The following is a 24,762-nucleotide window of genomic DNA, read 5'->3' as shown; positions in this document are numbered from 1 at the left end:
CAACAAATGTTAAAATAGAAAGTCTCAGCAGAGAAACAGACTGCGGGAAAAAGGATCAAATGGAAATTTTAGAACTAATAAATACAATGACTGAAATACAAAACTTGCTGGATGGGCTCAACAGCAGAATGGGGACAAAACAGGAAAGGGTCAGTGAACTTGAAGACGATCAAAAGGAATCCTCCAATCTAAACAACAAAAAGGAAAAAAAAAAGATGGGATAAAATAAAAAGAGCCTCAGGAGCCCTTGGGTCACTGACAAAAGGTCTAACATTCATGTCCCTGGAGTCCAAAAAGAAAGGAGAAAGAGTGAAATGATGCAAACCTATTTGAGGAAACACTGGCTGAAAATGTCCCAATTCTGGTAGAAGACATAAGCCTACAGATTTGAGAAGCCGAACAAATCCCAAACAGTAGAAATCCAAAGATACCCATACCCAGACACATCGTAATCTATCTGCTAAAAATGAAAGACAAAGACAAAATCCGGAAGGCATCCTGAGAAACACAATGCATTACCTACAGGGGATACAAATTTCAGGGACTGTGGATTTCTCATCATGAAGCACGGAGCCCCAAGGGATGGCAGGACATTTTCAAGGTGCCAAAGGAGAACTGCCAACCCAGAATTTGTTACCCAGTCAAAATATCCTTCAGAATGAAGATGAAATGAAGACATTCTCAGAGGAGGGAAAACCAAGCTGACCTGTTCTGAAAGAATTGCTAAAAGCAGCTTTTTAGGTGCAAGGGACATGTTCCCAGAAGGAAACCTGGAAAGTCAGGAAATCAAGGGAAAGCAACTTAAGTGGCAAATGTCTCGGTTACGTGGAAGACTGTTATTCTTCCCCTCTTGATTGCTTTCAAGTACGTCTGAGAATTGAAAGCAAAAATCTTAACACTGTCTGTGGCACCTGGGTGGCTCAGTCAGTTAAGTGTCTTCCTTTGGCTCAAGTCATGATCCCAGGCTCCCTGCTCAGTGGGGAGTCTGCTTGTCCCTCTTCTTCTGCCCTTCCCCCCTGCTCATGCTCTCCCTCATTCTCTCACTCACGTTCTCTTGCTCTCTCAAATAAATCTTTTTAAAAAAGTCTTAACACTGTCTGATGTGGTTTCCAATGTATCTAGATGAATATATGGAACAACTCTAGCATCAAGAGGTAGGAAAGTTTCTGGAAGTTTCACTTCCAAGTGAAGTGATAAAATATTGATTCTAAGTAGATGATGAAAAGGTAAGTATGCATTTTATAGCAACAACTAGAAAAAACTATACAAAGAGATATAGTAATGACCACAATGAAGAAATTAAATGGAATGCTAAAAATATTCAAACAGACCATAGAAGGATAGGGAAGAAAAAAAAAACCCAAAGGAATGAAAAATAGAGGGAACGAAAAGAAAACAAATAATACAATAGTAGACTTAATCTAACAAATTAATAGTTACTGTAAGTATAAATGCTCTAAACATAGCAATTGAAAGACAGAGACTCTCAGAACAGATTTTTAGAAATGACCCAGTTTGAGCACCGGGTAACGTATGGAAGTGTCAAATCACTATATTGTACACCTGAAACTAATATTACACTGTATGTTACCTTACTGGAGTTTAAATAAAACCCTTTTAAAAATGACCCAGTTATATGTTGTCTACAAGATATATGATATAGGTAAGTTAAAAATAAAAGGACAGGGTGCCTGGCTGGCTCAGTCAGTAGAGTGTACTTTTGATCTCAGGGTTGTGAGTTTGAGCCCCCACATTGGGGATAGAGATTACTAAAAAACAAAATCTTTAAAAATAAAATAAAAGGATTAGAAAAAGAAGTAAAAGGATAGAAAAACATATAATGTGTAAACACTGATCAAAAGAATTCTAGAGTGACAATATTAATAGCAAAATAGACTTCAGAGCAAAAAAATTACCAGGGATAATGAGAGACATTATATAATGACAAAAGAAAGGGTCGGTTCACCAAGGAAACATAAGAATCCTAAATGTGCTTGCACCTATCAGCACAATGTCAAAATTTGCTAAGCAAAGACATTAATTTACAATTAACAGCTGGAGCTTTTAATACTCTGTCAATAATAGGTAGAACGAGTAGCCAGAAAATTAGCAAAAAAAGCTAGAAGAATTGAACATCACCAACCAAGAGGATTTAATTGGCATTTACAGAACACTCAACCCAACAATAGCAAAATATACATTTTTTTTCAAGTGCATATGGAAAATTAACCAAGATAGATCATATGCTGGTTCATTAAAATAAACTTTAACAAATTTAAAGAATTGACATTTAAAAAGTATATTCTTAGATACTAATGCAATTAAATTAAAAATCAGTGACAATAACAGAAGTATCTGTGAACATATAAAAATTAAACAACACACTTTTGTTAAATAATCCATGGGTCAAAAAGGAAGTCTCAAGGGAAATTTGAACTTTTTCTGAACAAAAATGAAAATTCAACATACCAATTACGGGATGCAGCTAAAGCATTACTTAGACATTAAAAGCACTAGATATTTATATTAGAAAAGAGGTTTCAAATCAGTATCTTCAGTTTCCAACTTAAGAAACTAGAAAAAGAAGAGCAAAATAAACCCAAATCACAGAGGAGAAAATACTAGTGCTAATAGCAGAAATCAATGAAACTGAAAACAGAAAAACAACAGAGAAAATCAATGAAAGCAAAAGCCAATTCTTGGTAAAGATCAATAAAATAGATGAAACTCTCACAAAACTGACAAGGAAAAAAGAAATATGACATAAATGGCCAATAACTGGAATGAAAGAGGGGACATCAGCATAGACCCTGCAGACATTAAAGAAACAATAAGGGAATACTATAAATGACACTATGCAGATAAACTCAATGACTCCTATGAAATGGACCAGCTTCTTAAAAACAACACACTACCAAAACTCACCTAAGATGAAAGAGAAAATCTGAATAATCCTATAAGAATTACAGGATTGAAATTTGTAGTTAAAAATATTCTGAAAAAGGGGTGCCTGGGTGGCTCAGTTGGTTAAGCATCCAATTCTCGATTTTGGCCCAGGTCCTGATGTCAGGGTGGTTAAGATCAAGCCCCGAGTCAGGCTCCACACCCAGTGTGGAGCCTGCTGAAGATTTTCTTTCCTTCTGCCCCTCCTCTCTCTTAAAAAAAAAAAATTCTGAAAAAGATATCTCTAGGCTCAGATAGTTTCACAGGTGAATTCTACTAAATAGAATAAAAAATACACAATTTACGACACCTTCAAAAAATGAAATACTTAGTTATTACTTAGTTATAACTCTTAGTTATAACTCTAAAAAAAGTATACATGGTAAAAACTACCAATGTTGATGAAAGATATCAAAGATGACCTAACTAATCCAGCATTTGTGGATTCTGAGACTTAATATACTAAAGATATCAATTTTCTCCCACACTGATTAACAAAGTTATTTAATACAATACCCAGCAAAATCCCAGCAGGATCTTTTTGTAGATATAGATAAGCTGATTCTAAAATTTTGTACAAAGGAACTAAATAGCTAAAACAATTCTGAAAACGGAAGAATGTTGGCAGGATCATATAATCTGAAATAAAGTTACAGTTATCAAGACAGTGAGGTATGGGCTAATGAACAGATATACAGATCAATGGAACAGAACAGAGTCCAGAAATAGACTCACATGAACATGGCCAATTGCTTTTTGACAAAAATACAAAAGCAATTCAATGGAGAAAGGGATAGTTTTTTCAAAAAATGATATTGGAACACTGTTCTAGATGCAAAAACATTGCATATAAACCTCCTACCTTATATAAAACTTAACTCAAAACTGATCATGGATCTAAATATAAAATTATAAAACTTTCTGAAGAAATTTAGGAGGATACCTATATGACCTTGGGTTTGGCAGTGAGTTCTCAGACATGGCACCAAAAGCACACAGACCAAAAAATCGATAATTGGACCTCCTCAAAATTAAAAACTTTTGTCCTGGGCGCCTGGGTGGCTCAGTCATTAAGCATCTGCCGTCGGCTCAGGTCATGATCCCAGGGTCCTGGGACTGAGCCCTGCATCGGGCTCCCTGCTCCGCAGGAAGCCTGCTTCTCCCTCTCCCACTCCCCCTGCTTGTGTTCCCTCTCTCGCTGTGTCTCTCTCTGTCAAATAAATAAATAAAATCTTTTTAAAAAACCCGGAAAACTTATGTCCTGTGAAAGACACTGCACCAAAAGAATGAAAAGACAAGTGATGGACTGGGAGAAAACATCTGCAAATCACGTATCTGATGAGAGACTTGTAACCAGGATATATAAAGAACTTTCAAAATCCAACAATCATAAAAAAAACCCCAGTTTAAAAATACTCAAAAGACACGAAAAGACACTTCTCCAAAGATGATCTATGGATGACAAAGAAGCACGTGAAGAGGTGGTTATCATTAGTCATTAGGGAACTTACAAATTAAAGCCGTGATGAGCTAATACAACACGCTGATTAGGATGGTGAAAATCAAAACACTGATCAAGGATGTGGAGCAACCAGAACTCTCATCCACCGCTGGTGAAAAGGCAAAGATGGTGCAGCCACTCTGGAAAATGGTTTGGCAGTTTCTTATAAAGTTAAACATACACTTACCATATGACCCAGCAATCCCACTCTTGGGTATGTGCCCTAGAGAAATGGAAACTTCTGTCTGCACACAAACCTGTACGTGAAATGTTTACAGCAACTCTATTCACAACTGCCCAACACTGGAAACAACCCAACAGTCCTTCAATCAGTGAATGGATAAACAAGGTGTGGTTCAGGATATAAAATAAATATAAGTAAATATAAGAAGAAATAAACTTTCGATAAAAACAGTAACTTGGATGAATCTCAAAGGCATTATGCTAAATAGAAAAAGCCAGACTCAAAAGGTCACATACTGTATGATTCCATTCATAGGACAATCTCAAAAAGACAACATTAGAGAAGTCCCCCCCCCGCTGCCCGCCGTCCGTTATCTGCAGGAGATACATTCCAGGACCCCATGGACGCCTGAAGCCGCAGACAGTACCAAACCTTCTATATACTATGTTTTTTTCCTATACACATATATCTCTAATAAAGTTTAATTTATAAATGAGGCACAGTGAGAGATGAACATTGAACTAATAATAAAATGGGACAATTAGAACAATATAAGATATGTGAATGGGGTTTCTCTCTCTCTCTCTCAAAACATCTGATTGAAAACTAATGATGTAATATATGGCGATTAACATAACAATAAAAAAATAAAAAAAAAACCATCTGATTGTACCAGACCCACCCTTCTTCTTGTAATGATGAGAGAGGACAAAATGCCCTCATGACAACACGAAGCGAGGTGAATGACATGGGCCTTGTGATGTAGCGTGAAGCTGCTGCTGACCTGGCAACAGTCAGGAGGCGGACCGTCTGATTCCGGACCACGGTTGACTGGGGAAGAGAAACACTGGAGTATGGGGGGCTACTGGATAGTGATGGGGACCTGAGCGGTGGCTGCTGGGCAGGGGAGAGGCGGAAGGGTGGGACTACCAAGGGGTGGAGGGAGGATTTTAGAGGGGATGTGCATCCTGATTATATAGCAGTGGGCTCCAAAAATCTGTACATGTGCTAAAATTAACAGAAAAGAAGGTCAATTTTATTTAGTGATAATTTAAAAAATTACATCAAAGGAAAAAACAATGTGCACAAAACAGTCAAACAACACTAACGAAATAAGTTGTGGAAGAACCACATCTTATGCTCTTGGCTTTACAGAAAGACAGCACGTGTTTGTAAATGTACAGAATGGGGCCCGAAAGGATGATAATGAATCTTAAGTGAGGTGGTCTCTCTGAACATAGAGGCCTTTGCTTTCTGACTTTCCACCCTGCTTTAAACAGCAACAACCGCGATGTGCTTGCATTGATTCTAAGTAGAAACAAAAGCTAGTGAAGAGAAAACAGGCTCCCCAGCTGCAATGAGGGGCCTAAACTGAATCCTGCTGATCAGCTGTCACACAGAAAGTAAATGTCTCTTAGGGCCTTGCTAGTTGTAAAAGTCCAGTTGCTTTTATTTCAATCATGGAGAAGACAAAATTTCTCTAAAGGAAGAAAAGAAATGAAAGGAAGCCTACCAAGAGGTTGACGGACTCGATGACATCCAAGAACACCTCGTTCTTCCGGTACTTGATGCCCTCAGACCGCCAGGACACTGCGTTGGTGACGGTGGCTGGAGGCCTTGGGGCCCCCGTTTCCAGCTTGTGGCCTTCCTGAGTGATGTACCTGCGGAACCACACCCAGGGTAAGGACTTGGGGCACCAACATTTTGAGAACAGCCCCTCCCTGTAGCAGGTTCTAGAAAAGGCAGGCTCTGGTTTCACCAGAGCTCTTTAATACAAGAATATCTTACGGGGCGCCTGGGTGGCTCAGTTGGTTAAGCGACTGCCTTCGGCTCAGGTCATGATCCTGGAGTCCCGGGATCGAGTCCCACATCGGGCTCCCTGCTCAGCAGGGAGTCTGCTTCTCCCTCTGACCCTCATGCTCTCTCTATATATATCTCATTCTCTCTCTCAAATAAATAAATAAAATCTTAAAAAAAAAAAAAAGAATATCTTACGATATCCAAAAAGCCCCAACAAACTCAAGTTACAATGAGCGTAGAGCGTTCATTTTGCGGGGGGCGGGGGGGGCAGGCAAGGAGACAGCACTGGCGAGGAAAAAAGGGGGGGGCACGAACAGCCCCTCCCCGGGGGGGGGGAGGGGGGGCCCCCCCCCCGGGGGGGGGGGGGAAGCTGGTGACCCCGATCCCACCTGGGGAACAACAGGCACGAGATGTGGGCCAGTGACATGGTTTCTCCGAGTGCCCCTCTGTGCCATGTAAAATGGGGAGCCGCGCCCCTCGCTCTGAAAGGAGTGAAGGTGAAGCACTCGCAACAGGGCCTGGTGCACAGGAGGGACTTGATCCACCTGCCCCGGTGTGGAGGGCAGGGCTGGACTGCCGAGAAGAATGCGTGTCATGTATGACAGTGAAGACAAAGGTAGGTGACTCCCTAATGACAAGGCACTTAGCGCACCACCTGGCACCAGGGACCTGCTCGTGCTCGTGGGGACACTGAGCGGCGAAGACTCTACAACCGCCCAGGGACAGCTGGAGACGGGGTGGCGGCCCCCAACATGAAGGCACATTCACTTCCTCCTGTCTCCACACCTGACCACATAAACGATGCGATGTTGCCAGGCCTGGGTCCCCGCCCTGCCCACTCACTCCTGCAGGATCTTGCTGTCGGTGGTCTGGGGGTAGCCGAAGTCCATGAGCTCGTCCAGCAGCTCGTAGATGATGACAAAGTTGTCACGGATGCTCTCCTCCTCTAGCTCTTTGAAGTACTCTGAAAACACCTGTGGTGAGGGCCGTGGGGGCAGCGATGGGGTGAGACGGGGCCAAGGAAGGGGGGACGCCCACACAAAGCCACATGCCCTTTATGCCCACAAACTGCAGCTGCCCATGTGCGAGCCGTGGCGACGTGCCACACGCCAGGCCTCAGGCTCGGAGACCGTGGGCGGAAGGACAACCCTGGCTGCCTGAGCGGCAGGAAGCAGGCTGCGGGTGGGGCAGGCATCCTCGGGGGGGATGGGGGGGCCTGGGCAGAAGCCCTGCATCTCTACCCCTGTGGGTTCCCTCTCCTCTCCTCCCTGATGGTCCCCCCTCCCCAGGTCTAGGGCCCCATCAGAGCTTCTCTTTAATCCCCACTCTTAACTGTCACCCTTTGCCTCTGAGTCACAAGTGACTCAGGTGAGGGAAAAGAGCCACTGGGGTCAGAACAAGCGGTTCTTCCAGACTCTTCCAACTCCCCTGAGCTGTGGACACATGCCCCGCCCCCCCCCCCCCCCGTTCAACAGAAAATTAAGAGGATCAAAGAAGGGAAAGGAGAAAAGTTTCATTAGCACCAACCCTGAAGGAAAGTCACCGAGGCAAAAAGGAAATGCCAAACGCTGCAGGGAGGAGAACCTCCCTCCTTCCCCCTTTCCCCATCTCTGGTCCGTGGATGTCCCTCTGCACTCTGGCACCAGCCGCTGGGTCTCTATTCGGAAGTCACTCCTGTGACGGAGCCACTGCTCTGGCACGAAGGCTACTCCTCAGCCCAGACTCAGGGCTCCCCAGGGGGACACATGCTCTCCTGCCCACTGCCCAGACCAACCTATTTCCCATTGTCCAGCACAGTGGCTCCTGAACTAGCTGCACGTGGCACCGCCTGAGAACAACAGCTCTCCTGCGCCCACCCCAAGCCTCCTGGGTCCGATTCTCCACTTTCTTCAACCCCACAGCCCCTGCTCCAGCCAGGCCCCTCCATTTCTCCTCTGGAAGCCCACAGCAACCTCCTCACTGGCCTCCCTGTCGCCTTCAAGTTTTTCCTCCACTTAGCAACCAGCCCGACAATCTCAACTCCAGTCAGGTCTTGTCAGTCTCCTGCTTAAAGTTCCCCACCATCTCTCATCAGGCTTGGAATGAAATCCGAATTCCTCACTAGGCCCTGTGCGTCCCCGACCCCACAGTCCAGCCCCGCCCACCTTGCTGACCTCAGCCCCTCACCGTCCTGAGCACACTGGCCAGCCTGATGGTCCCTGACCGTACCATACCACACGCCCTCCTGCCTCAGGGCCTTTGCATGTGCTGCTCTCACTGCCTCCCCATCTCTGAGCAGAATTTGGTTCTGCCCTCCTCCTGGCTAGCCTACCTCCCTAAGCTCTGACTCTCAGCTGGCCCCCTGCCACCCTTCCACAGCCAGTTGTGGGGCACAGCTGTCCCTCCTGGAGTCAGGGAGCACTGACCCGCCCTGAGCTCCGCCTCTTGTTCACTTTCCCCTCCTCACCATGTCAAAGGGACACCGAAGGCCATAAAAATCCCACAAACGGGGCAGCTGGAGCCCCCCCTTCCCATTTCCTGGGGTTCTAGCCCCAGAACTCCCTGGGAGGCTGCAGCTCTCGGGTGGCTGGTGGGCGGAGGCCCACAGCAGAGAGGGGGACTGTGACTCAACTCACCTGTACCACCTTATAAAGGAAGGAGAACACCAGCGACACACACGCGTTCTTCTTGGATGTGGCAACCACTGCATGGCGGCCCCAGTTAAGGAGTGTTCAGAGGCCTGGGCTGCTGCCTCGTAGACCCCGATTCACTGCAGGTCTTGGGAGGACCCCCACGGCCACTCTGGGCTCAGAACGTCCCTCAACCCAACCCCCAGCCATTCACTTGGCCTTCAGGGGGTTACTGGCTTATGGTCTGAGCCAGGCCTGAGACACTGCAGTCACCAGACGTGGCCCCAGCCCCAAGGGAGTCCTCCATGACAGAGAGGCAGCAGGGGACACAGAGAACCCACCCCAGCCACTGGCTTGGGGGTGAGGGGTTGCCCTGAGGAGGTGGTAATCTGAGCTGAGAGCCAAAGCCCAGCATGGTGGTAAGGGTACACCTTGGGTGGGGTGAACAGCCCAGGGTGGGGAGGCAGAGCGGCTCTTTCTGGGAGCAGAAAGCAGGACCACAGTTGGTCCTTCCCCAAAAACCAATGGCTTATGTGATACCGCTGCCCAGCCAGGCTCCAGCAGGAGCAGCTGGGGCTAACGCTGGCTCGAGCCCTTCCTGCAAGCCCTGGCTCCTCAAGCAAACTTTTTTAATACCATCTCCATTTTCTTACTTGTTTGATGGGGGCATGACAGTGGATTCATCAAGGTGATGTGTGTAAAGTGTGTGGTACAGACTCTCCCTCCCACATAGGGAAGGGTCAGCATGTGCTGGGCACTTCCTGTTTCTTTCCCTAAAGAGCCTCAAGCTACCTTGAGGAGGTAGGCTGGGTCCTCCACTGCCGGTCCATGTGCTGTGCCCTGGACGTGCCCATTCATGACACGCCTGTGCCACCTGGACCCTGGGGCTGAGCTGGGAGCTCCAGGGGAAAGGGATGGCAGGGCCCATGTCCACCTCACTTCCTGCCTTAGAGCAGGGACCCAGGAAACGGATGCTGGGCCAGTCAAAGGAGTGCTGGCCTCCCTCCTCCTGCCTGGGACCACATGCCCTTCAGGTGCTTTCTAAGGAGGGACAGTAGGCCCTCAAGGCTGGGCCCTGCTGGAAACTGTCACCCGACAGTGGAACGAGGGAGCAGGAAGAGGGTGTTGGGCAGCAGAACCCAGAGAGGTGAGGCACTGCCGTGTCCTCCCTGGCTGCCCACGCATGAAACCGGGGCCCAGCTGGAAACTGGTCAGACAGCTCCTGCTGAGCTCACACCACCGCCACCTCCACACCTGGGCAGCCACCGCCCAGACCCAGGGCGGCTTCACAGATGGCTAACTCCTGGCTTACAGGCCGCCTGGGGTACTCTGTAGAGCTGCCCCCCAGGCCCTCCAGAGAGCAAGGGGAAGGAGAAACAGAGGCTGCAGGAGCTGGACCTCAGGGGGCCAGACGAGGGTCACAGGCCAGCACCCTCGCTGTAATGTGCACACGAGGCACTAGCGATGGGCACGTTAACGTGCACACTCTAACCCCAGCCTCGTCGCCCCCTCCCCGTACCCGCTCCTGTTCCCTGCAGTCTGGCCTCTGCACTGCAGCCAGACACCTTCAGCAAACGCAAATCTGGCTTTGTGTCACCCCTCTGCCTACAACCCTCCAAGGGCTTCCCATCAAAGGTGATATCCTAGGAGACCCCTCAGAGCTGCTGACCACTTGGGCCTCACCCCCACCACACGCTCCCTCTCCAGTGCTCTAGCCACCCCTACTGCAGCTTCCAGAATGAGCCTCGCTTTCTCTCTGCAGAGCTTCTGTCTGGGCCTATCGTTCCTCGTGTCTGCCTACCGCTCTGGAGAGTGGACACCTGGTCTTCCTGAGGTCTCCTCCAGATGTCACCTCCTCAGGGAACCCTTCCTGGATCCCCAGACTAGATGAGGTCCCCTGCCGTACCCTCTCCTCTCCTAGCAGCCATCACATGTGCTCCTGTGTGTTCCCCGCTCATCCCCTCAGGCCGCAGGGAGCTCCGGGAGGGGGTGCCCGAGCCAGCCCCAGGGCCAGGCGAGGCCGGGTACTGGAAGCTCTCGGTTGCCCACGTGTGTGCGTGCACACAGGAGGCCCCTGGGAGCTCCCCTGCAAAGGGATACGATACAGATTGTTGTGCTTGATCCACATGAAGCGGACTCCCCCGTGGGCCAGGATGGGCGACAGCATCCCTTCCTCCTCCTTCTCCATCAGGATAGGCATGAAGTGCTCCACCTCTGACATGTCCACATCGCCGCGGTAATTCCGGCAGATGAGCACCTGGGCCGGGAGTGGGGGGGGGAGGGGATGACACTGCTTTCACTGCGAGCCCCACAAGCCAGGTGCTGGGGTGAGGAGGTGAGAACACCAACCTCCCTCACCGCAGGGACCCTAGTCACACCCCTGTCCATCAGAGACTCCAGGCCATGCTGATCTCTGTCCCCCAGGGAATTCCTCAAGGAGAGCATTTCCCAAAGCGAACTCCACAGGGGCCAACCGGGTGCTCTGCAGGGGAGGGGAATATGGCGCAACGGTCCAGGACCCAGTCAACTGGGAGATGCCAGGTTAAAACAACTTCCTGTAGGCTCTCGCTGCAGACCTTCCCAGAGCCTTTCCTATGCTAATGTACCCCACTTTTCTGCCTGTGTCAGGGTGCCCATTCAGGGGACACTGCTGAGTGTTCACATCCACCAGAACCCACTGAGACCTGAGGAGAAGCTCCTCCTAGGGCTGCTCCTTCTTTCTCACTCTTTCATAGCCTGTGGGTTAGGACTCGCAGCATCTGGAACCCTCGCGCACTGCTCCCGGAGACTTAACATGGGACAAGCACTTTGGTAAAGTCTGGCAGGCTCTCACACAGGTAAACCTAGCTTAAGACCCAGCCATTCCTCTCTTAAGGAAAGTATTTACCCAAGAGAAACGAAACCGTACATCCATGTGAAGACCCGTATCCACTGCAGCTTTACTGTACATAGATCGGGCTGGAGGGAGAGCCAATGTCCTCCAACAGGTGAACGGAAACAAGAACTGTGTCCATCCACAGCCCAGAAGGCTCCTCAGCCACGAGAAGGAGTGACTACTGACTCGGGCGGCAGCACAAGGGCCTCCCAGGACCACCGGGCCAGGTGAGCGACCAGACAACGGACAGCATATCCGGTCTCATGGGATTCCACTTACAGAAAGCCCTCGGAAGTGGTGACAGAAAGCACGTCAGTGGCAGCCTGGGGACGGGCTGGACACAAGGGGTGCGAGGAAGCCTCAGGGGGTGATGGAGTGTGTGTGTACGGCTTCCTGGGTTTACACAGTGACTGGACTCATCAAAGAAATGCAGTCTGGTCCACGTAAGCGACCCCCACCCCCCGAAGGGACAAGGAGGTGGCCGAGGCTCTGCCAGGCTGCGAGAGGCTCTATGTGGAGACACGGCCTAGAGCTGCTCCCATGAGCCTGGGGGGACAGCCGCTGCAGGACTCAGCCCTGAGCTGAGCGGGGCCCTGCAGAGCTGACCGTGCTGTGCGGCGCCGGCCTCAGAACCTGCAGTTCCACAAAATACACTGTCTTTGTTGTTTCAAGCCAGGACAGAGAGAGAATCGGAGAAAAAGCGTCAAAATGAGAACCTCTTTCCTAGTTTCCCTTTCCTGGTCTATGTCCTCTTCCCGCTGAGGTCCAGAAGGCCTTAGGGACCCAGCACCCAGCGGGTGAGCTGATGGGAACATGGGCCAGGCCTGGGCTAAGGGACTCCCGTGCGCCCTGTCATATACTCCTTGCCGGGAATACATACCGGCCCTGCCACGAGGCGGGACTGTTACTCTGAGAGAGACACACGGTGGTGTCCAGAAAACTGGCACCACCTGCCCAAGATCACACAGCCAGCAAAGGTGAGTCCAGATTCTAACCAGTTCTCACCGCCTGCATGGCCCCTTCTGCTCCCTAAACTGCTTTCCTGGGCTTCCCAAGGCCCATCTTCTTCCCCAGGTATACAGCTCCGGGGGCTGCAGCTGGCAGGGAGCCCCAAGCCCCCAGAATGCTCAAAGGAAAGAGCAGAGAGCAACTTCCCTTGCTCACTTCCATTACCAGGGCTGCAAAGAGGCCAGCTCATCCAACAAGCAGGCACTGGGCGCCCTCTACCGCACACCATGCTGGGCCTGGGGCCACAGAGGTGACCAAAACAGAGTCCCTGCACTGGGACGCTTGCTTAGGAGGAACTGAGAGCCTCCCGAGGATGTGACCTTCAAACTGAGGCCCGAGGGGACAGGGCGGATAGAGGCAGAGGGACCAGGGTGGCTGGAGCCACAGGGTAGAGTCAGGGGTGCAGCCCACGGTGGGACCGGGGAGCACGGGTCAGGTGGAGTGAGGACAACCTCAGAGCTTGGGCTGCACGTCCCAGATGAGAGGACAAAGGCAGGAGACAGGACAGATTGAAGGGAGGCAGGCAATGTTGAGGTGACAAACCCCGACCCTTATGGTTGCTCTTGACCCCCACAATTCCTTCCCCACAAAAAAGCGAGAGGGGTCTTCTTAAGAACTCAAGACTGGGATTCTCCGTGCTGAAACTGCTGTCTTCCCCAGTCTCCCCTCGTGCTGAAAACAAACTGCAAGTTGAACCTCACGGCAAACTGATTCTTCATGGCCCCGCCCATGCCTCTCTGTCCATCTGGCCCCCACGCTCACCCCCGGGTCACCCTATTCCAGCCATCCCGGTCCCCTAGCCGCTCTCTGAACCATCCACATCTGTTCCTGCCTCGAGGCCTTTGCACTTGCAGTTCCCTCTGCCCAGAATGCCCTGGCCTCTGCTAATTTCTCAAGCCTCACCTCAGGTGGCACCTCCTCTAAGTCTTCCTTGCTTGCCCTGCCAAAGAGATCGTGTTTTGTCCCTCCTTACCCCAACTCCACTTTTCCTTCACTGCCCAGAACACTGCTGCACTATAATTTCTATCCTCTTTTATGGTCTGTCCCTTTTGCCAGAGTCTAAGACTCCCTGAGAACGGTGACCACTTCCATCTTGTTCACGACCGTGTCCCAGCACCCACAACAGAGCCTGATGCCAGTGGGTGCTCAGCGAATGTCTGTGGAGTGAACATGGGCATGAGGAGAGAAAGGAGGCGGGGATAATGCCCAGGTCTCCAAATGAGGGCAGTCCCATGGACGGTGGTGTCACTCACTGAGATGGGGAGAGAGCAGGTATGGGGTGGCAGCAAGTTCCTTTTGGGAAATGCCAGGTTTGTGGTGGCTGTGGGACCTCCGAGGTATCCCAGAGAACAGTGGATCTCCAGATAAGTACCTGGACTGCGGTACAAACTTGAGTCACTGGCACACGGACGAGGGTCAAAGGCTGCCCAAGGAGAAGGACAGTGCGGATGGACTCCTAGGCCTGAGCAGGAGGAGTCAACATCCAAGGGAAGCGGCCAGGAGACGGTGACAGAAATGGGCAAAACAAGAGGGAGTAGCAACTCGGAGGCCAATGGGAGCCCACTGGGGAGTATGGTAGTGGTGTTAGAAGCTGCAGAGAAACAAGAAAGATAAAGGCAAAGAAGTAACCATGAGGGCTTTCTAGCAGCTAAATGTGGCTGGTTTCCTTGGTGATCAGAGGTTCTGGCTGGCAGACAGACGTGTGGTCATGAATTTCTTAATGTGCCATTACCTTACTTTTTATTAAATATAGTCTGCACAAAAGGTCCTTTTAAAACCTGAGGTCCATGTGGAATGGAGTAATAAATAGCACGATAGTTGCTGAGGACCGGAGGCAAGTCCATGACTGCCCTGGGAGCTTCCCGAAAGGCAGGTCTGGTCATGCTCCTCCCAGGCTACAATTTCCTCTGGTGGCTCCTCCTTCTTGGGATCAGACCGGTCCCCTCTGTTCCTCATTCCCATCTGGACATCCTCAACCACCCATGGCCCTGCTGGTGCCATCCTCCAGGCTCCAGTGTTACCCGGGTCTTCTGGCCCACCAGCCCCAGCAGGCTGCCCCTGACCCCTCAGGCCAACTGCGATGCCTCCTCGTCCACCTGACTGTCACCTGGTCCCAGCTCTGGCACCTCCCTCCTCCGGGAGGCCTTCCGTAACCACCTCTCCTTCTGCAACCAAAACTGAGGTTGGCATTCATACTACGTGGGGCTGTGTCCATGCCCTTGCAAGCTACCTAGATCTGACCATTTGGATCCATCAGCTTCCGTGTCTCCCGTGCTAGAACCCGAGGCCCTAGACGGGATTAACAAGGACTGTGGGCCATAGGTGGTGCTAGCCTGTCTCAAACATCTGCTCGGAGAGTTTGCACAATAACACCATAACCAGCCTGCGTGACCAGTGAGGAAAACAAGGTTCAGAGAAGAGAAGGTACTTGCCTCAGGTCACACAGCTGCGCAGCAGAGATGGGTTCTGAACTCAGCCCTAACTGCATAGTCATGATAAGAGTAGGCACTGGGCTTGGTGCACGCTAGGTGCTCATGAATTGTTTGCTGAAGGAATGAGAGATCTGAGATAAGGTAGCCTTTGGGAACTCGGGACACAGTGTCCAGTGTGGAAGGAAGAGCACATGCTACGAGGACTCTGGGAACACTGCACCCACCTGGCCCCTGGTGTGTCCTGTATCTTCCCTTGCCTGAGGGCTGGGGAAGGGAGTCCAGCACTGGGCCTCACTAGCTGTTGACTTTGGGTGGCATCCAGGGCAGGCGACCCACTCAAGGGACTCTCAGAAAATGCTAGAGCAGGGTACTCTGGGAGGGGGGCAGGAAGGGATAGCCACTTCACCTCGTCACTCCCCACTGCTTCTGAGCTAACTCCTGCCTGCCCCCCTGGGCCCGAGGCCCACCTCTCTTCCAGTGATCCATGCGGGACTTGTATAGCATTGCTGGTACTGTTCCTGTTACTTCCAGATGCAAGAGGCCAATACTCACTTGCCTTCTAGCCAGGACAGACTTGGGGGAAGGCTGCAGCCCACCTGGAAAGGCTTTGAAATCCCTCCTTTAAGAAGTTTTCCCAGAGTCCCCTGGGAATGGCACCTGGGTCCTAGTCACGTGCAACTCTTCCTTCAGGTCTCTGCCAGATTTGTCACTCCCTCCCGGAAGCCCTCCTTGACCCCGAGCCCAGGCATAGTCTCCTATTACATTCTCACTGCTTCATCATGGCAACTGACATAGATGTGTGCTTTCTATCAGTGTCCCTTTCTCCCACCAGACTGTGAGCTCCAGGACTCCGATTTTGTTCACCAAAGGCAGCCCAAGCCTAAGCACCCCCTACGGGTGCTCCCCAAATATCAGCTGATTCCTAGACCGGCCATTCTGTGGCCGGTGTGACCTTGGGCAGGTTGCGCGCCTCTCTGTGCCTCAGTTTCTCCCTCTGTAAAATGGCCCTCCCACCACACGCGTCACTTAATCCTAGAATCCATGCGGGGACTGGCAAAGAGAAATCTCCAGATAAAGAGGGCGGGACTCGCCCGAGGGCACACTGTCCCCGACACGCCTCACCACCTCTGGCCAAGGGTCGCACAGTCCCTGAGCGCCTGTCCTGGCTTCGAAACCGGCTGCGGCCCGCCCTCCCCGCTGCCTCAGGTTCCCCGATGCCCCCACGAAGGCTTGAGCACCCGACCCACAGTGGGAGGAGAGCCGTGCAGCTGGGCGTGCCTAGCAACGGGGCGGGGCTCCCAGATCGAAGCCCCCGCCAGGTTACCTAGCAACAGGGTGGGGCCCTCAGGTGAGGCCGACCAGCCTCCCCACCTAAGACTAGGGTGGGTCCCATTGGCGGGTTACTTTAGGAACAGGGTGGGTCCCCCCCAGAGGGCGAGGCCCCACCGGTTGCCTGGTAACGGGGAGGGTGGGGGGCCATAGGTACCTTGCCCTTTAGGTCCAGCACGTAGACGGCGCTGGCGGACATGACGGCTGCGGGACGCCTCGGCAGCTGCCGAGGGCGGCGGCGACGGCGGGGACTGCCGGGCGTTGAGCAAGGCCGGGCGCGTCCCGCGACAGTTCGCCTCCACTTCCGGTCCGGGGAGCCGCGCGCGGACCGTTATGTCCGGTCGGGGAGGGGCTGCCAGAAAGGCGCAGGCGCGAGGCGGAGTGCGCGCAGGCGCAGTACGCCCGATGTGACCTTATTTCCCGCTCCTGCCTCAAGCATCCGGAAGTAAGGCCCGGAGGGGCGGGGCCGACTGACGCCAGGCACTCTCCAGGTGCCAGGTGGGGCGAAGGGACCAGGGCAGCTGGAAACCCCCGCCCGGCCTCCGTGGGCCAAGTGAGGTGACATACAGGTGGTAGAACCCACCTTGGGCCCAGTCCCAGGAAACTCATAGTCTGGTGGGGGTTCCAGGAACAAATATAGTCACTAATTATTATACACTTTATAGGGGAAGGGAAGGTGGTGGTTACTTGGAAAGAGGCCAAACTCTCTGAATGGCCCTCAAGCCTTACCAACAAGTCACTACTTGTTACCTGTCAGTGCCTATTTATGATCTGAAAACCATGCCCCGCCGAACCTCGGTGAAAAGCACTTCTCTCATTCCTGTAGGTAGTGACCGCAGTGGGTGATGCACATTGTGCCCCCTGATCCATCAGTTGAGTATCTCACTGCCTTTATGAACACTCAGGCTGTGGAGATATGCCTGCATTTTGTCCTAGTGAACCATCACAGCGCTCTGGGGACCCCAACCCTGCAGCATCAGGACCATTTTACTCAGGCTGCCTGCCTCTGACTTTTGATCTTCCCTTCTATCTCCTTTGGGGTTTTGAAAGATGGCTTTTGCAATATATCCTCGGCTTAGGATAGAAATGAAGTGCAAGAAAATCCAGAGGAGAAAACTGGAGTATTTAAAGACAAGTAAATCCTGGGCTGGAAGCATTCTTTCACAAAACGTCTAGGAGAGAGTTTTTGACAATTGTCTTGTACAATACCCTATTATACCTAGCCTCATAGTTTGCCCCAAATATTTCAATATTTTAGGAAAACATGTCTTTTAAAAATTACAAAATTATACACTTCACGGGGAAAAAAAACAAACCCACGGAAATGCCAAAAAGTGTAAGAGACAAAGAAAAACCACCCAGGAGAGATGACCCCTCTCATTATGGAGCATTTCCTTTCAGCCTTGCTCTAGGCAATGTTTAGATGTTTAAAATCAGTATGGGGAGGGCAGGGCTGGGAGGAACAGATTGGACAAAAGTCTTTTGAAGAAACAAGACACCCAAGTGCCAAGAGCACCATCACAGTAAACACTGTTTACATAAATTACTCCATTCTCCATGCGTGGGGCGGGAGGGATTCAAATCACCGTCTTGGCATTTACACTTAATACATAAGCCAGATTTGACCTCTGCACCATCTCAGAAAAGACCAGACCCATTGCAGTAGACCAGGGTTTCTCAAACTTTACTGCCTGTTAGGGTCATCTGAGCTCTGGGGAAAATCTCAGGGACTGAACCCCACCCCAGGCAGCATCGGTGGTTCTTAATGCTCCCAGAAGAGTCTAACATCCATGAGAGTTCGAGAAACGTTGTGGTAGACTAACAGCGATGGCCCGAATCAACCATGTCTCCCGGTGTCCGCACCCATGGAGTTCTCTCCCTGACTGGGTTTGGCAATGTGACTTGTGTTGACCAATGGAATAGACTACACAGAGATTCTGAAGGAGTAGCTGTCACCTTAGCTGTTCTGGCCCCAGGCAACTTAACACAGCGACACAGGTGAGCTACACCACATGGCATAGAGCCAGCCAGCCCAGCAGTCGACCCACCGAAGAGAAATCCTGCTGTTTTAAGTCATTCGGCTTTAGATTGGGTAGGCAGAGAGATGGAGTATCTATCTTCCAGCATCCCGACAATGGCTTCTCACAGCATCCCATCATGCTCACAAACCCCAGCGGCTGACTCATGGATGGAAAAGGCCTCCAAGTGCCTTTCGGCTAGGCAGTAGAGAACTCTAGGGAACCTGCCCCAAGGAGCCACTACTAATGAGACAGTATATTACCTCTCAGGTGGGCTGCAAGCCACAGGTGGAAAAACATGTCACCTAATTTCTTCCAAGTTGAGGGTAAATGGTCACTTTGCAGTATGCGCATTCTACATGTGCAATAAATCCAAAAAGCAGTGTTTCTAGTGATAATCAAACCGCTTATAATTAAGACATTCAGACTTCTGTTTCATAACCATTTTTTGCTTTATTCTGTTCACAGGTGACAGCCCCGAACCCAACATCTGGTTTTTCTCTTTTGACTTTGCTATTCTGTCACTACCTAGGGTCAAGAGAGTCTTCCTCCCAATAGTATATGCAGTCTGATCCTCAGCAAGTAGGTACACGTCGGTCCTCAGAGATTATGGCTCTCCAGCACCAGGACCTGGGTCCTCCCCTTTGACTGCACGGTCTGTGCTGGGGCTCTGCCCAGGTCATGTCACCTCTGAGGTGTCCTTAGGCCAGAAAGGCCAAGCGGGCTACAAGTTATGTGCCAACTCTGAATAAACCCAGGGGATGCTTAGAGCCTTGGGTTGAGGGTAGTGAGGCAGGCTGTGTCGGGGTTCCATTACAAAGGGATGCCCTGCTTGAGTAACAACGTCTGCCATGGCAACACCCTCTAGACATGTCTGGAGTGAGGACACTAGGGGAAGAGGCTGCATGCCGGCCGCAGGCTCAGACAGGGACAAGGTGTGCATTCCATCCTTGCCTTAGGCGGTTGTCCCGCTTTCCAGGCTGCACTGTCTCAAACACCAGGGTGGCTGGGGAGGCATTCCGAAGGCCATGAAGGTTCAAGTGTCTTCCCTAGGCTCGGGAAGGCACAGCCTAAGCCCCAAGCTAGAGGGAGCCTGGGAGGACAGCTCATGCAGGGCCCCATGGGGGTATAAGCTCCTTATCTTCTGGAGTCTGTTTCATCCGGGGAAAGAGAGCTGGCTGACTATCAGAGTTAGATGCAGCTTGGGGGGTAAAGACACTTTTCTGTGACACACAGAAATAACCTTAATCTCTGGATAAACTTGCAAAAATTTCCAGTCCAGCCTAAAAAGGTTTATCTTCTATGCTACCGACAAACCAAAATAGAGTAAACAGACAGTCTTACTTTAATCAAGTTCCAGAAAAGAGGGCACACTGCTTTGGAAAGCACTTGTCTCAGCAGAAGACGCAAGAGTGTGTGTAAAAGAATGTTTCTAGAAAATACCAAAGGCACGAAACATAACCCCAACTTTGCCTTCCACTTCCCCTTGATGCCACTCCATACCCTGGGTGAGGAGGCTACTTTGTCCAGCTGACTTTGGGAATGTCATAGTGCTCCGTGAGGGTGTCCAGGTGTCTGTTGAAGTCCTGGGAAAGCCGAGAAAACCCACATCAGCACAGCCTCAGACAGGGCACTGGGGTTGTGTGGCACTGCCCACTCTGCCTCTCCTCAGTGAGCCCCCTCCTCTCAAAGCCACCCAGCCTTGAACCCTGGGTTCATCCTTAAATGACCCTGGGGAGGTGTCGCTTCTGTTGGGTTATCCCACCCCCCACCCCACCACTCCCAGGGCTCCCTCTGCCAGGCTCCTAGCCTCTGGGCCCAGCTGGGACCCTACATAGCCTGGTCTTCCCCACTGGGCATGTGACTTACCTCCACTCTCTGCTTGTGGGTTTTGGATGCTTTCTTCAGGATCCTTTCCATTTGCTGGAGAGAGGATAGACATGGGAGGTGAGCTCAGACACCTGCCACAGCCCAGGCCAGCATGGGGTGGAAGACGGAAGTCCCCACCAGCTTGGCGCTCACACCTAGCACGACTGCAGGTCTCAGGGTGTACATCCTGTTCCTCCCTTAACTCTACTCAGGCTGGTCCGACAGCGACACCCAGCCCCAACATGTCCCACCAGGGACCCCGGTTGGCTGCCCTCTGGTTCAGAGTGGCCAGGAATAACTAGCGCTGACATGAACAGACTCTGCTGGGAGCTCTATGTGTGCTTCCTGCATCCCTGGGCAACTGACTGCATTCCCATTTTGCAGAAAAAGAAAGTTTCAGATGTGGTTTGAAGACGGATGAAAAATGAGGAAGGTGAAGGGCCCAACACATGGTAGGAGCTCATGGGAGTAGGTGCTGGTGACACAGTGGCACGAGGGCTCCGATGTCCAGATCACCCTGATGAGTGTGACCTGACTGTGGAATGGGTATCCTGCACCACCATGACCTGCCCCGCCCCTCATTCCCAACACCGGAGGGGACCTCGTAAGAGCTAAGAGCACGGGACGCAGAGCCAGACAAACCTGGGGCTGCACGTGGCTCTACGTTTACTGACTGGGTGTCTACAGCTGACTTTGGTGCCCCCCCCCCACACCCCGTGACCCATGCTGCCTGGTATTGGTGCTCTAGTGCAGTTCTCTGCCACAATGACTCTGGGCTGGCCCTGTGACTCAGTTCACTTAACAGAATGCAGTGCCAGTGCTGGGCTGAAGCCGTAACACCTGGCAGCCTTTGGCTTTGTGTTCGTGGAAGCCAGCCACCACGCAGTAAGTCTGATGACCTTACTGGAAAGAAAGGACCTGGAAGATAAGATGACACATGGGAAGAGAGGCCATGGGAAGAGCAACAAGGCATCAGACATGTGATGGTGAAGCTATCTTGGATGTTCTAGCCCAGCTGGGCCTCCAACCCCAGCTGCCATCTGACTGCACAGATTCCAAGTGAGGCAAGCAGGAGAACTATCCAGGTGAGCCGAGCCAACCCGCACGATAGGACCCTGTTGGCCCCCACCTGGCTGCTCCTCCCTGTCCCTCATCTCATTTGCTGCCCCGTCTTCCTCTGCATCCAGTTGCCCCCCTACCCCCGGCTGACCCTGCCTCTCTTCCTGATGCTGTGAGCCCCCGTGGGGCCTGTGCCTCCTCACAAGAGAGGCCACACTGACTTGACCAGCTGCCGCCAAAGCCAGGCACTCGGTAGGGCTCTGCCTTCCCTCACCCCACTTCATGTACCAAGTTCTTGGGTGCTGTCGCCACCCCCACTTCACAGAGAACATGAGGACCAGCCTGCACAGTGGGTGATGGGGCTGGAGATGCCAAGCCCTAACCCTTCAGGCTGGGGCCCTGCTCCATGGGCCCGTCTTCCAAGAACTGTCCAGCCTTCGTGCTCACTGTGCTCAATCAAACACCCTTCCACAGGGGAATCCGCATTTCCCAATTCTACCTACCTTTGCCCACACTTTCTCCTGTTTCTCTCCTGGTTCAAAACAAAACACACAGCAGTACTTCCAGTTTTCAATGCCAGCAACAAAAAATTCCCCTTGACCTTCCACCACCCTCCAGCTACAGGTTCATTTCTGTTCCTCTTGATAGATCTCCCAAGAGTTATTTCTGCATCTTGTCTCCACCTCTGCCTCTCCCCGCCCTCCCTTGGATCCCCTCTAATCAGCACTCTTCCTCCTCATTCCAAATGCCAACTAAGGGCTCTAGGTACTCACCCCATAAGACCCTTGGCAGCATGACACTGTCAATCCCTTCCTCCTTCTTAAAACACTTTCTCCACTCAGCTCCTAAGGACACACTCTCCTGGTATTCCTCCTTCCCGTGATCCTTTCCAATTTCAGATCCTGGACTTCATCTCTGTCACTGTGTCTCCTCAGAGGATCTCATCCAGTCCCACAGCAGCTCCAGAATGTTTGCAGGAGAGGCCCAGACGTCTCCTCCAAACTGCGGATTCAGATCTCAAACTCTTCACAAGAATTCTCCATTTGACTTTCTAACAGCTGTTCAAACGTTCAAGCGTTCTCTAAAACCAAGGTCTTTTTTTTTTTTTTTAATGTTCAATTAGCCAGCATATAGTATAAAACCAAGGTCTTGATGCCCTGCTTTAGAAGCCCACTTTACCTGCTGTCTTACCTACTGCAGTAAATAGCACCTTCATTTACCCAATATCTCCCATCAAAAATCTTGGTCATTCCTCATTTCCCAGTCCACACCCAATCCATCGACTAATCCTGCCGTTCTTGCTCCAAAATCGATCCCAAACCTGATACCTTCCACTGCGTCCACTATTACTGTCCTATTCTGAGCCACTGTTATTAATCACCTGATGAGACTCTCCCCCACCCCACTTTCACTTCAGGAGTCACATCCCAGCCCAGCCTGGGACTATAACCTCAGGGAAGGAACTTAAGTGCATTCACTTGTTAAATTCTCACCACAAACCTGTTAGGTAAGGACTTCAGCCCCACTTTACCGGCGAAGAAAATGAGGTGTGGGAGGTTAACCAACCTGCCCAGGGTTACACCACCACCAAGAGGTAGAGGCAGAATGGAACCCAGGTTGGTCTTGTCAAAGTCTGTGAGTCTCACTTTTTTTTTGAATGACTTTCAATTAAGCCTGAGAGTGATGAGTTAACTCTTCCTGATGTTACTGGACCAAATCACCCAGATCAGGGTTAGGGTTTCTCAGCCTGGACACCTGACATTTTGGGCCAGATCATTTTTGCTGTGGGGGGTGCTGTCTTGATTACTGTAGGATGTTGAGCAGCAGCCCTGGCCTCATCCCACTACCCCTCACCCCCACCAGCACACCCTGAAGTTTTAACAAACAGATATGTCCTCAACCACTGCCAAATGTCTTCGTGGGAGCGAACCTAGGACACAAATACAACCTATTTGAATCTGTCAAGCAGAGTCATCATGGAAACAGACTTTGTGGAACCGTATAGCCCGGAGCATCACCATTTAATGTCAACAGCGAACATCAACTGAGCTCTGACTTTTTGCTATACCGAGTGCCAAATGCTTTATCTGCATGACTTCATCTAAAGTTCCCATCCCTTTTAGGAGAAAGCACTATCCTGACTCCTACAGATAAGTAAACTGAGGCAGAAAGATGAGTCATTAATCCTGTCACGGGGCAAATGAGACACTGCGGTGGAATCCAAATCCGGTCTCCAGTTCTGGCCTTTCAACGCCAGCTCTAGCTTTCTCTGCCATCCGCTCTGACCAGAAGCTCTTCCTGTCCTGGGAGCTCCCCCAACCGTGGACTCTTCCTCACCCACGTAGCATCTTCCCGGAATCAAGGTCTCTCTGACCACTCACCACCCCTCCGAGAGGCCCGAGGCTGACCCCAATTTCGAGTCGTCCGGCCCTGCGTCTCCCTCCACCTCCGGAGACCCAGACCTGCTGCGCGGGGCATCCCCCGTTTCCCCACCCGCCTTACCCGCTTCTCCTGCATCTTCTCGAAGGCCGCCTGGGCCGGGGTTCGCTTGTCCAGGCCGCGCCGCTTCTCCTCCTCGTTCTTTTTGCTCGTTCCCATCGCTTCCAGGAGTTTCGCCTTGTCTTTGTCCTTCTTTTTCTTCTTCCTGAGAGGGGAGAAGCGGGGAGAGAAGGTGAGAGCGGATCAGAGAGCAAGAGCTCGGGGACTCTAGAAGAGGCTTAAGGGGGCAGAAGACAAGCTTTTGCGGTGCTCCCGGGGACTCACCGCTTAGTGACGCCGAGCTCTGCAACGCCTTTTAGTTTCAGGGGCCCCTTTTGAACCTGCTCGTACGCCGCCATGATGCCACTTGCAGTTCTGTAAGTAAACTGCCACACTTCCTGTTTGAGTGCGCCATTTACGTAGGAACGCCCGCCTCACTTCGTCTTGATTGGTTGAGTTAGGAGGTGCGCCTGCGCTCTTGGCATGTGGAGCTGGGTCGCAAGTTCCGGTTGTAGGTGGGGCCTGGAGAGTCTGACTGGACCTCATCCTTTGCATCCAGTCTCCTGCCACACTTCCGGTTTGACGCCCACTTTCGGTTTCTAGGGCCTTGGGCCCATCGGAATTCAAGAAGCTCCTTTGAGAGATCTCCCATTTCCT

At 51.3% G+C, this 24,762-nt stretch overlaps 2 protein-coding genes across 3 annotated transcripts in view; both read right to left on the bottom strand.

The window, feature by feature from the left end:
• The window catches only part of AP1M1 (adaptor related protein complex 1 subunit mu 1), a 29,157-nt gene extending 12,158 nt beyond the window's left edge, over positions 1-16,999 (bottom strand). The window contains exons 1-5 of one of the 2 annotated variants that reach the window (XM_025884854.2): positions 16,839-16,998; positions 11,138-11,294; positions 9,044-9,111; positions 7,272-7,402; positions 6,142-6,289 (exon numbers count right to left, since the gene is read on the bottom strand). In XM_025884854.2, coding sequence (XP_025740639.1) covers positions 6,142-6,289; positions 7,272-7,402; positions 9,044-9,111; positions 11,138-11,294; positions 16,839-16,880 — 546 coding nt within the window. In that variant the 5' untranslated portion in view covers positions 16,881-16,998. Of the gene's footprint in view, positions 1-6,141; positions 6,290-7,271; positions 7,403-9,043; positions 9,112-11,137; positions 11,295-16,838 lie in introns of both variants that reach the window. The other variant, XM_025884855.2, reaches the window with a different exon arrangement.
• Positions 17,000-20,021: 3,022 nt separating this feature from the next.
• On the bottom strand, positions 20,022-24,530 carry FAM32A (family with sequence similarity 32 member A). The gene is made up of 4 exons (XM_025885398.2): positions 24,391-24,530; positions 24,130-24,271; positions 20,569-20,622; positions 20,022-20,285 (listed from the first exon to the last, which is right to left on the bottom strand). Exons 1-4 carry the CDS (start codon positions 24,462-24,464, stop codon positions 20,217-20,219), a joined length of 339 nt encoding a protein of 112 aa, XP_025741183.1. The 5' UTR covers positions 24,465-24,530; the 3' UTR covers positions 20,022-20,216.
• Between the last annotated feature and the right edge of the window lie 232 nt (positions 24,531-24,762).

Source organism: Callorhinus ursinus, unplaced genomic scaffold (genome assembly GCF_003265705.2).
Source record: "Callorhinus ursinus isolate GAN/ISIS: 27379988/994484 unplaced genomic scaffold, GSC_fseal_2.0 scaffold15, whole genome shotgun sequence".
Taxonomy (NCBI): Eukaryota; Metazoa; Chordata; class Mammalia; order Carnivora; family Otariidae; genus Callorhinus; species Callorhinus ursinus.
The sequence above is the reverse complement of the archived record's forward strand: the minus strand, read 5'-3'. Positions and strand labels throughout refer to the sequence as shown.

Bases quoted from the DNA above. Each gene is read 5' to 3' on its own strand.
- FAM32A (XM_025885398.2), bottom strand. From the start codon at position 24,464: ATGGCGGCGTACGAGCAGGTTCAAAAGGGGCCCCTGAAACTAAAAGGC. The intron at 24,272-24,390 runs GTGAGTCCCCGG...CTCCCCTCTCAG, and splicing joins GAGCTCGGCGTCACTAAGCG to GAAGAAGAAAAAGAAGGACA. The intron at 20,286-20,568 runs GTAAGTCACATG...CGGCTTTCCCAG, and splicing joins CCCACAAGCAGAGAGTGGAG to GACTTCAACAGACACCTGGA.